Source organism: Eubalaena glacialis, chromosome 3, assembly GCF_028564815.1.
Source record: "Eubalaena glacialis isolate mEubGla1 chromosome 3, mEubGla1.1.hap2.+ XY, whole genome shotgun sequence".
Lineage (NCBI taxonomy): Eukaryota > Metazoa > Chordata > Mammalia > Artiodactyla > Balaenidae > Eubalaena > Eubalaena glacialis.
Genome location: NC_083718.1, coordinates 64,601,663 through 64,613,654, shown reverse-complemented (window position 1 = coordinate 64,613,654; position 11,992 = coordinate 64,601,663). Strand labels below are relative to the sequence as shown.

At 35.8% G+C, this 11,992-nt stretch overlaps 1 protein-coding gene across 1 annotated transcript; it reads left to right on the top strand.

The window, feature by feature from the left end:
* The first annotated feature begins 7,730 nt into the window (after nucleotides 1-7,730).
* LOC133087994 (lymphotactin-like) lies at nucleotides 7,731-10,821 on the top strand. Its single transcript, XM_061185748.1, has 3 exons — nucleotides 7,731-7,791; nucleotides 9,641-9,755; nucleotides 10,659-10,821. Exons 1-3 carry the CDS (start codon nucleotides 7,731-7,733, stop codon nucleotides 10,819-10,821), a joined length of 339 nt encoding a protein of 112 aa, XP_061041731.1.
* The last annotated feature ends 1,171 nt before the right edge of the window (nucleotides 10,822-11,992 follow it).

The window sequence follows — 11,992 nt, the reverse complement described above, 5'->3', positions numbered from 1 at the left end:
CTTGTTCCTGATCTTAGTGGAAATGGTTTCAGTTTTTCACCATTGAGAACGAGAACATGGCTATCCTTGTTGCTGTGTGGTCTGGGGTTTAGAAAGGAAATAACCTAGAGACTATCAATAGGGAATTGTAAGTGCATCAGAGAATATCTGACAGCATAGGGCACTGCTTAAAAGCTTAGGCATTGGAATCTGGCAGATCTGAGTTTGAATCTTCACTCTGTTATCACTAAGCTTTGGGATTGTGTGTGGATTACTTAACTTCTCCTAGCCTCAATTTTCTCATCTATAAAGTATAGATAATAATTCTACTTAATTTATAATATTGTTATTCATAAATGGGTTAACGCCCTTGAGTCCTTAGCACAAAGCCTCTCACATTGCAAATGTACAGTAAACCTACAGCCATTGAATGCTGTAAAAAGACTGTGAAGTGATATATGTGTAGGCATATTTATCTGAGAGATGTTTGGAAGAAGGTATATCAATAGTGGTTAAATGGTTATCTCTGGGTAATGGGATTTGGGTGAATTTTTCTTAAAAATTTTTTTTCTATAGTGTCTGACTTTTTTTGCAATAATCATACTGTTTTTATCAAAAAAAATGACAAAGCTATTTTAAATTAGGGAAAAAACTAAGTACAATATAAGAAAAATATACTGGAATTATGTTTCAAAGAAAATAGTTGTAGTAATCTTTCTTTTATTTTTGTCCTTTTAAAAATGGAACCTTAGGAGAATGAAATCTTGCAATTTCCAACCACATGGATGGACCTAGAGAGAATTATCCAAAGTGAAATAAGTCAGACAGAGAAAGACAAATAGTGTATAATTTCACTTATATGTGGAATCTCAAAAAAAAGCAAATGAACAAGCATAACTAAACAGAAACAGAGATAGATGCAGAGAAAATAACAGGTGGGTTTCAGTGGGAAGGGGGGTGAGAGGAGAAGAGAAATAAGTGTGGGAAACTAAGAGGTACAGACTTTCAGTGACAAAGTAAATGAGTCAGTTATGAAATATACAGTGTGGGGAATTTGGTCAATAATTTTGTACTGTCTTTGTATGGTGACAACTAGACTTATCATGGTGACCATTTTGAAATGTATAAAAATATTGAATCACTATGTTGTGTACAAGGAACTAATATAGTTTTTTAGGTCAATTATACTTCAAAAACAAACAAGCCAACAAACAAACAGAAAAAACAGAGGATTGGATTTGTCATTACCAGATGCGGTGGGAGGGGAGAGGGGAGATTGGAGGAAAGTAGTTGAAAGATACAAACTTGCAGCTGTAAGGTAAGTAAGTACTAGTGATTAATGTACAATGTGACAAATATAATGAACACTGCTGTTTGTTATATATGAAAGCTGTTAAGAGAGTAAATCCTAATGGTTCTCATAACAGGAAAAATAATTTTTTCTATTTCTTTAATGTTGCATCTATATGAGATGATGGATGTGTAATAATTATTTCAGGATGTAGGTAGATCAAATCATTATTCTGTACACCTTAGACTTATACAGTACTGCATGTTAATTATATTTTAATGAAAATGTGAGAAAAAAATAGAAAGGAAATGGTAGAAGAATAATAAACTTGTTTACTATGGATAAAAATAACCAGAACCGTAGCTGCACAATTGGATTAATCACAGCTGTATGGCTGAGGCAGGGCATGCTAGACTTTAACTGCTCTTCTTTCCAAACACAGATCTAGATCACATTTCCCAGATGCACCCTATTCTTCCCCTCTGTCCTTGCTTCTAGGATGGGACCAGATAACTGGTTCTTACCAGTGAAATGTGACCAAAGAAAAAATGTCAGTTCCAGATCAAAGTAGTTAAGAGTAGGTGTGCTTTTTCATGTTGTTTCATTTCCTTTATGAAGCTGGAAGAAAAGGACTCCCAGGTTGTAAGGGATAGTTTTGCTCAATGGTACAAGCAGACTAGATTCCTGAGTCACATTTTGGAGAAGCGCCCTTAAGAAAGACAGCTTGCTAGGCACTTCTGCACTGACTTTTGTGTGAGTGAATGGTAAACTATTTTTTTTTTTTTTTGGTGTTATGACAGTGAGAGTTTTGTTTGCTTGTTATAGCCGTTAGTCCAATCTGAGCTATGGAATTATAGGTTACCATCATTGGTCTACATATGACCTTCTTTTATACAATTAATTAAGTTGTGTAATGTTCCACTAGTAACCTACCTCCAACTTAACATTCAAATAACTTGAGCATTTCAAATAACTCCTATCTATGTGCTCCTTCCTTTTGATATTCTCTAAGTGTACATCTAGGAGTGGAATTTCTGGAGCTTCAGGGTATGCAAATGTGTAGCTTTACACAATGATGCCAAACTGCTATTCAAAGTGTTGTACCAATTTCTAATGCCATGAGTAATTCGTGTTGCTCCATATCCCTGCCATCACAGTAGTACTATCAGACTTAATTTGGCCATTTGAATGGGAATAAAGTGGGGTCTCACTGTGGTTTGATTTACATTTTCATGATCACCAGTGAGCTTAAGCCAAGACACTTCTGAAGAAAAAGATTAAGGAAAGGGGGTTTGCCCTAAGATAAATTAAAGTTAAATTATAAGTTTATAGTAATTAAATAGTAATAGAATTGTATGAGTCAAGGATAGACAGATTTACCAATGGAACAGAGAATTTGAAAGAGATGCACATGTATGTGGAACTTTAATATGTGACAGGTAGTGTGGGAAAAGGAAGAACTATTCAAAACCAGAGCTAGAAAATTCAGTTATCTAAAGAGGAAAAGAATGCATTTAGATCTCTATGTCACACTACAGACAAATAACCACTAGAAATGTTAAAAATTTAAGTGTCAAATACATGACTTTAAAACTTTCAGTGGAGTAAGTTTTGTTGACTTTGGGGAAGAAAATAATTTATTAAAGCACAAACGTACTAACCATAGAATAAAATATATATAAATTTGATTACATTGGTATTAATATTTTTTTGCCCATTAGAGACATCATAAAGGAAGTGAAAAGGTAAGCTACCAACTGAGAGAAAATATTTGCAACACTTATAAAAGACAAAGAATTAGTATGGAAATACATAACGAAATCATACACATCAATAAGAAAATGACAAATTATCCAATAGAAAAATGGAATATTATACAAACATGCATTCTACAGAAGAAGAAATTTTTATGTGAATTACATATTACATATGATAAAATATGAATTAATTTTCTTTTCAGATGAATCAAAATATTCAAACCATACAGTAAAAAGAAAAGAGAAAATATATTGAGTTTTCTTGCTTTCACCCTTCATGCTTATACCTTCTTCTGTTAAAAAGCAATGTTTTCCTTCAAAAAAGGATTCTACAATTCCACTCTGTGGTCAATCATATATAAATGATACTGATCTTCCAGAGTACTAGACTTTGCGGGTACAAATGTTTTATGTGTGCTTATGCCTTCTTACACACTCATACACTTATGCATTCTTATACATTTACATTTAGTATGGATATAATAATTCAGCACTTTCTTTGTGCAAGGCATTGTCCTAGACTCTGAGGAAATGAAAAAGACAAACAAACAATTCCAGGAAAATGATGGATAATAAAAAAGTAAATTATTGTTATATTAGAAGGTGCTAGGTACTATGAACGAAAGTAGAGCAGCAAAGAGAAATCAAGTGATACCAGAATTGGTATGTGTGTGCACTTTTAAATTGGGGGGTCAGGGAAAGCCACAATGAGAAAACACTATCTGAGCAAAAGATTAAAGGGAGTAAGGGACTGAGCCACGCTTATGTCTGAGGGAAGAAAATACCAGGTGAAGTAAACAGAAGGTGAAAAGAGTTGAAGGCAGGAGGATGCTGACATGTCTGAGAAACAACAGGGAGGTCATTGTGACTGCAGTGGAGAAAGAAGAGGGGGAAGAGTAGCAGGAGATGATGTCAGAGAGTAAATGGGAGATGAGAACATAGGTCATGGAGGTACTTGTAAACCCTTGTAAAGACTGTATATGTTTACAGTCTTTGCATTCTAGACAAATAACATTCTTTGTCACTTTGTTATGGTTTTTGACCTAAGTCTATTTTGTCTAAATATAAGTATAGCTAGCCCTGCTCCCTTTTGGTTTCCATTTTCATGGGATATCTTCTTCCATCCCTTTACTCTGAGCTGATGTGTGTCCTTAACGATGAAGTGAGTCTCTGTAGGCAGTATGTACTTGCATCTTTTTTAAAAACCCACTTAGTCACTTTAGGCCTTTTGATTGGAGAATTTAATCCATTTACAGTTAAAGTAATTATTGATAATTAAGGACTTACTAATACCATCTCAATTGTTTTCTAGTTATTTTGTAGTCCCCTTGTTTCTTTTTTCCTCTGTTGCTGAATTTATTTGTGAATTGATGATTTTCTATAGTGATATGCTTTGATCCCTGTCTCTTTTCTTCTGTGTATATACTGTTTTTGTTTTGTGGTTATCGTGAGGCTTACATAAACATCTGACAAATATAGCAGCCTACTATAACAACATAACGTTGTGTGCATGCAAAAACTCTATCCATTTTAATCCCCACTCCATTTTATGTTTTTGATGCCTTAATTTTCCTCTTTTTTATATTGTGTATCATTAACAAATTATGGTACTATATTAATTTTTAATACTTTTGCCCTTTAACCTTTACTCTAGGGTCAAGTGATTAACATAGAGCAAAGCATCTAAATATATTAAACAATACTTAGAAAAAAAAAAGACTTTGCTGTTCACTCATGAAAATGTGCTCCATTGAAGGATTTTTGAGCAGAGAAGTAACATATTACTTACAGTTTGAAATGATTACCTTTGTCAGGGTGGCAAATTGACCAAAAGAAAATAAGGGAGGAATTAGGAAAATCAGTTAGGAGGCTGTTGCATGAATCTGCTAATCCAGGTGAGAAATGAGGGTGGCTTGGAGTTGGGTCTCTTGGGGTGATGAAAATGGCTTAGATTGTATTTTGAAGACAGAGAGAAAACAGTATTTTCTGACAGATTGGGTGTGGCATGTAAGAGAAAGAGAGGAGTCAAGGATGAGAAAAATTTGTTCTAATATCTTTCAACTGGTTGTCAATCAACGTCCACATTAGCAGATTTTGCCCATTTTGCAATAGGTTTCTACTTTTTTGTTGGTTACTTATTTCTTCTCCATTAGAGACTGTAGTGCATGCTTTGAACAATTGAAATGAATAATTCATTCTCAGAGTTTAAGAAATTCCATTTCAATATGCTAAGTAAAAATTCAGCCATTGGTCAATTTGTCTATTTGACTATAAACATGAGAGGAAGACATAGGCACAGTCTTCTGGTTTTATGTTTTTAGATGTTCATCCTTTACTTAATGTACAATATTATAATGTTGGTCTTTTGAAAAGAATTCATTTATTCAAAAATCATTTGGTGAGCATCCACTATATAGCAAACATTTTGCTAGTGCCAGAGACCCAGACAGCACTGAGGCAAATACCTGCTCTCAAGGACCCTGCCATCTAGAGGGAGATGCAGAAATGTAATTGAGTAGGAGAATAAAATGAGATTAGTGATAGAACAGTGGTGGCTAGAAAGTTCCAAGAAAGCATAGAAGATGGCACAACTTAATTGTATCTAGAGAATTCAGGAAAACTTGTAGAAAGAGGATGAGTTTACAAATAATTATGTAGGGAGCTGGGATGAGCATTCCAGAAAATGGAAGCAATATATTGGGAGTAGAAGAGAGGATGGCCCATTTGGTTGACTGCACAGACATTTATTAAGGCTAGAGGTTTTGGAGCATGTGCATGAGTGGTGGAAAATGAGTCTTAAAAGAAGCAGTGTTATATCTTGTAGGCAAATGGGAACTAGCAAAGAGGTTCTCAGCAGGAAAACAACCTGATTAGATCAAGACTTTAGAATGATTACTCTGGCAATGCTGTGGAAAATAGATTGGAAACAGAGGAGACCCAAGCCTGGGGAATCAGTTGGTATACTGCAGTAGTCCTAACAAGTGATGGGGTGATGGGGTCTTGCCTTGAGCAGTGTGGAGAGAGAGGAGAAGACATACAGAAGAGCTACTTTGAAGGTATACTTAGTCCAGCTTGGTTGAGAACAACATATGGGTGGCTAGCAATGAGTCTAAGATGACCCAAGTAATCTGTATTTGGAAATTGAATAGTAGATAATACATTATTCGATGTCAAAGAGTAATAGGAGGAGAAGCATTTTGAGTAGAAAGATGTGTTCAAAGTTTAAGAAATGACAGTGTAACCAGGTGGAGATAACTAAAAAGCTATTTGAATTTCTGAGTAAAATCTGGGTGGAAAATTAAATGCCATTAATGAAAAGTATGTTAGAGGTTAACCTATTATTTTTATAGAAGTATAGGAATTAGTTTTCATATCCCTAAGAGTGATGGCAAAAACTTTTAGCTATACATATATTTAATCAGAATGTTATTTTCATATCCCTGAATGGTAATGACAAAACCTTTAATTAATAAATGCATTTTATAGATACTTATGTTAAATAAAACAAGACAAAAACCAACAACAACAAATTGAGTGCCAGATAGGTTGTATTGTAGTCAATACATTGAAACCCTGCTGGAAGCATTGCAAATGGAAATTACATTTTGGGAAGTATATATGTCAATATGTAGCAAGAGTTATAAAGATGATCATATGATTTTGCCTAGTAATCCTACATCTGGTGATTGAAAGCAAAAGATTCAGTGTAATTAATAAAAATTTACCTTACAGATGTGGTCTATATAACAATAAGTTATAAGGGAATGGTTTAAGTGCCTGTGTATGTGTTTATTTAGAGTAGAAACATGAAGACTATGAAGAAACATGGCAGCATATATACATAGATGTAAAAATAGTCTTTATAATTGTCTCAACTCTGCAAACATATCTATACCGATAGATACTCATTGAAAAACATTAAAAATGAAACCAGTCAGAATGGTAAGATTATAGATAATTTCCTTTTTCTTTTTTCCAAAATAAAGTTTTTCTCAGGACAACTTTTCAAAATCTTTTAAAAATGTATGAAGTTAAAATAAGGCAAACCCGTGCAGATAGACAGGCTCCAATCATCATTATTGAAATGTTTCTTGGGTATGTTGGGAGGCTGGTGTAAAGAAAGGAGATCACTTGAATGAGGGCAGAGGAGAGAAATAAGAAGATTAAGACACAGGAGTGAGGAGCTCAGGGAAGCAACAGCATCCCTTCACCTCCCTAAGGCGTCACTGGGCTTAGGATCCACAGTGGTGGAAGCCTCATGTCACAGCTGATGTTACATGAGGCAGGTGGGGGAGATGGACCACAGTGACCACTCCACCTTGTTTCCTTTACACTGTCCCTGTGCTGGGCCATGACACTGGCATGGCCTTGGGGTGTGTGTGCAGTGGAAGGTTTGAATTTAGACTGATGGCAGGAGATGAGACAACTACGTTTCTTTTGTGCACACATTTTGTTTCACGGACACATTAACCACAAGAGGAGGAGAAAAGGCCACAAGGTGTTGGGTTAGTATGAGTGGGGACAAAGGAACTTTTTTTTTCAACCAAAGAAAGCATCAGTATTGCAAAGACTTTCCGTGATTCCACACCCAACTCGAAAGCCCCCTCTCACCACAGGAAGTGCGCTGATCACTGGAGGAATAAAAGAGACTGAAAGGATCAGTTCCTCAGCCTCTCGCTGCACAGCTCAGCAGGACTTCAACCATGAGACTTCTCATTCTGGCCTTCCTCGGGATCTGCTGTCTCGCTGCATACACTGTGGAAGGTAAGTCAAAATCTTATTTATGAGATAAGCAGCATCTACATATGCAGGCAGTGGCCACACATTTTGGTTTTGACTCAGGCTTTGACTGGAGTATACTTTCTCCGAGCTAAGCCTCAGGCTTCCCATGTGCAAAATGGGAATAATTTGACTCTAGGAGACTTTGTAGATTTCGAAGATAAAACTTGGTTACAATCTGGGCTCCTATTTTTCACAACTGGGTGATTTGGGGTAAATTTCTTCACCTCTCTGTGCCTATGGTTACTTATCTATAAGAAGAATGTAATAACCGATACGCTTACCCGGGATTAAAATGAAATAAATCTTATGATCACTTATCAGGTTTCCACACAAGTCCTAATTTCTTGATTAATGTTAGCTGTGGAATGGTGATGACGACTTTGAAGCTTTTGACTATTTAGTATTGTTCTTGAAAATTCTCCAAATTTTGAGAGTTCACAATGCGGGAATGAGCTAGAGGGTGTATGTTCTGAAGGAAATCAATGTTTTCTATTAAAACAAAAATGACTGGTAGCTCATACCTTCATACCCAGGAAATCAATATTACCTTTAAGTGTGTAGGAGAGTCTATTATTACTTCTATGAATGTTGTTCCTGCTGATGATCAATTTCTTGAGTTTATAAGAGACCATAAGTGCTAACAAATATCAATGTCTTATATACAATCAAATGAACCTACAAGACATACCCAGATGAGACTTAACTACACTGAGACTTACCTGAGCATTCTACACATATTTCTTAAAGGATCATTTTTTTCCAGCTGGTTGGAGTGTATTTCTCCTTGTGGCTCTGGCAACAAAAGAGAATATCCTTTGGGTATAATTAATGTTTCAGTTAGCTCTCCTTTCAACCTCCTAATCCGTAAACTTATTACTTAGACTAGAATATCTGAACCTGATCATGGATGCCAAGGGTGTCCATAAATAGAGATGGCAATGTCTGGAACTCCCTGAAATTGTGCCCCAGATAAAAAAATATTGCTGAAACAAAAAGTTTAAGACAAATGTTGTCTTAACCATGGCTTGCTGGCATTTTTCTGAGACAATATTCTGCCATTTGGTGGAAACCCATGTATGGGTAGGGGAAAGAAGACTGAGGAGGACTGTAGACACTTGGGTATTTCCCTCTTTCGCTGGGTTCAGAGATAGTTCAGCATTAAAAATAAATTGGCAAAAAATTAAAGATAAATAAATAAATAAATAGGCAAATGTAGAGGGTTAAGAATGTACAGGCTGGATATTGTGTGATGGAGAGAAGGAGAGATGAAGAGCAATGTTAGTGAATATCTTCTGCTCAGTTTCATGTTTATAGAAAGACTTCTGATATCAGCAACACTGTAGCTCAAACTTCGTCATCATCAGCTATTATTTCAGATGCTTTTTTGCTGAATATTTCTCTGAGAAATAATCTCTGAGAATATTTGCTTCCTTGAGAAGCAAATACCAGTGTCTTCAACTTAGGAGGAAATCAGCACTTAGAAACCCTTTTTAGATTTTAGAAAACCCTTACTATTATTAACTCTTCCAAGTTATTTTCCCTTCCCTAATGTAAGATGTTCTCTACACTTAAAAAGTTTATTCCCCTGGACCATTTCTATTGAGGATGAGTACTTTATGAACTACTTCTTTTACATATTTTACATTTTACCATTTAAAATGAGAACGCCTTTATTTATTCAGTCAAAAATGAGCTACCTCTCCCATATCTAGTGTTCCTTTCCCAAATTATTCTTTATCATGTCACTCTTTGTTGTTTTATTTATAGCATTCTAACATTTATAGTATTAGAAATTATATTTTATTTTTATTTGCATGGTTTTCTTTGCTAGGTGTGGGGAGTGAAGTTCTAGAAAAGACCATCTGTGTGAGTCTGACAACCCAGCGACTGCCAGTTAAAAACATCAAGACCTACACCATCAAGGAGGGCTCCATGAAAGCAGTGATGTGAGTTTCTGTCTCCCAAATATGATCTTGATGGAACACAGTATATAGAAATGCTGCCCTCCTCAGGAAAAATGTCAACAAGGAGGAAAACCTCAATGTAGCCAATAGTCCTTTTGTTTTTCCATATTAACCATGCCTTTATGTAGTCCCAAACAATGTTTATGACAAAAAATTGGCAACCAAGTGAAGAATATCACCCTCCTTTCTGCTTTATCTTAGCAGAAGAATCTAACTGGGAACTAGATGAATAATATGCTCAGTCCTGAGGGTTAGGTTTAGAGCTGGCTGGTTCAGATCAGGATTTGACCGTAGAGACACACTGGTGTGGGATGCCTCCATTCCCATCCTTCCCCTTCCCTGCCTTTCTCTGCCCTTATGGTGTGCTGGAGTAGAGTGCCATATTTTATCAGTTGCCATATCTCAAGGAATAGTGTCAACAACTAGCCTACATGGTACCGTTCTCTTTCCAGGATCTCATCTTCAGAATAGCAACTCTTCCCAACACACAATTGCAACTTTACCTCCCAAAATATGATAAAGAAATCACCTTTTACCCAGAAAATAAGATGAGTGTGTTTAAATTTGAAAAAGAAGATGATATGTAATAATTGGACTAGATGACCTCAAATGTCCAGTTTAATTACATCACCTGGTAGCAATGATGAGAAAAGGAGCCTGCAGTTTATGCTGAACCAGGGATCTGGGTTTTACCTGGAGCTATTTCTCCTTTATGGGAAAATAGACTGCAGAGGAAAGATTTTCATTTATATTCTCCTGAATCTGAAAGACTGTTTTGTCCAGTCATTTCTGCACAAGATCTCTTATATATGATCTGATCTTAACTTCTGGTCCCAAGGCTTTGAGGATGTGACTAACTTTGTCTATCTTTTCTTTGCATTGCAGATTTATTACCAGACGTGGCCTTAAAGTCTGTGCTGATCCACAAGTTGAATGGGTGAAAAAAGCAGTCCGAACAATAGACAAGTCCACCAGGAGAAATGTGAGCCAGACCAAGCCTACAGGAGCCCAACAATCCAACAATACAGCTGTGACCCTGACTGGGTAGTGACCCTCTGGCATCTTGTCCCCTCACTAGCCAGCCAGCTCATTTCCCTTTAAAGCTCATGGACTAATTACATTATATTCACCTTTTATAAAAGTGCTGCATGAATCAAATTATTTTTTTAATATTTTTTAATGTCTTTCATATTCATTTAGATGCTCTAATTAATACATATTTATTATTAAGAACAGTCCCAAAGTTTATTCATTACATATTGGGAAAAGTAATACATCATTTGTGTTCCATTTCTGTCTTAACTGTACCTCCTTTTGATGATAGCCATGATGGGAGAGATTTTGGTCAGTGTTTATTAGAGATGAAAGCTATATTCATCATTTTTAGGTTCTAGCACAAAATGGTTCTCTACACATGAGTTATAGGTGACAACTGTGACAATGACAATTTAAAATCTATTTCAACCTGTCTTCATAATGGAGTTATATTTTTATGGAATAAAGGAGAAAATGATCCAACCGCTATTGGGGCCCCATTCTGAGGGTTCACTACTCAAAAAGTGGCTTCATTCAAGTTTGATCTGGAGCAAATTCTCATACCTCTGTGTCTCATTTGATCTCCTGTAAAAGAAAGAAAAAAAAATATAACTTGCCAGTTCTTTCATTTGCCAAAGTAGCAAAGATTAGACTTTTGATGAAAAGATACTTTATTCAAACAAAAATCAATTCTCCTCAAACTGGGCAATGATCTCACTGCGTTTCTGTGATTTCCATAATTGTCACTACTCTAGTTATCATACAGTCATGCTTTTTTGTTTTGCCAATAAGGTTTTAACATTCCAAACACTGTCACCTGGAACATTCTTTGAATGTGTTCATGATTTGCAGTAACGTTTTAATTAAAGTTACTTCACCTGGTTACTTAGCACCCCAGACTCATGCCCTCCTGTTCTTATTAAGTTGCTAATTTGATTCATGTTTATGACTCTACTATCCAAGTAGTTGATGATGTATACATCCACTTCTATCTGACTTTAAATAGTTAAGAGCTGATCAGACCTAGATAGTTTCAAGGGAAGAGAAAGGACTGTTTTACTAGTCCTAAGGGGACAATCAGCAATGTCAAGTATTTTCAGAGGGTAACTGAGGGCAGCTTGTTGGAATCAGCTTACTTCTAGTCATCCAACTAGTGAACCAGAGAGGAAATGATTAACACAGTG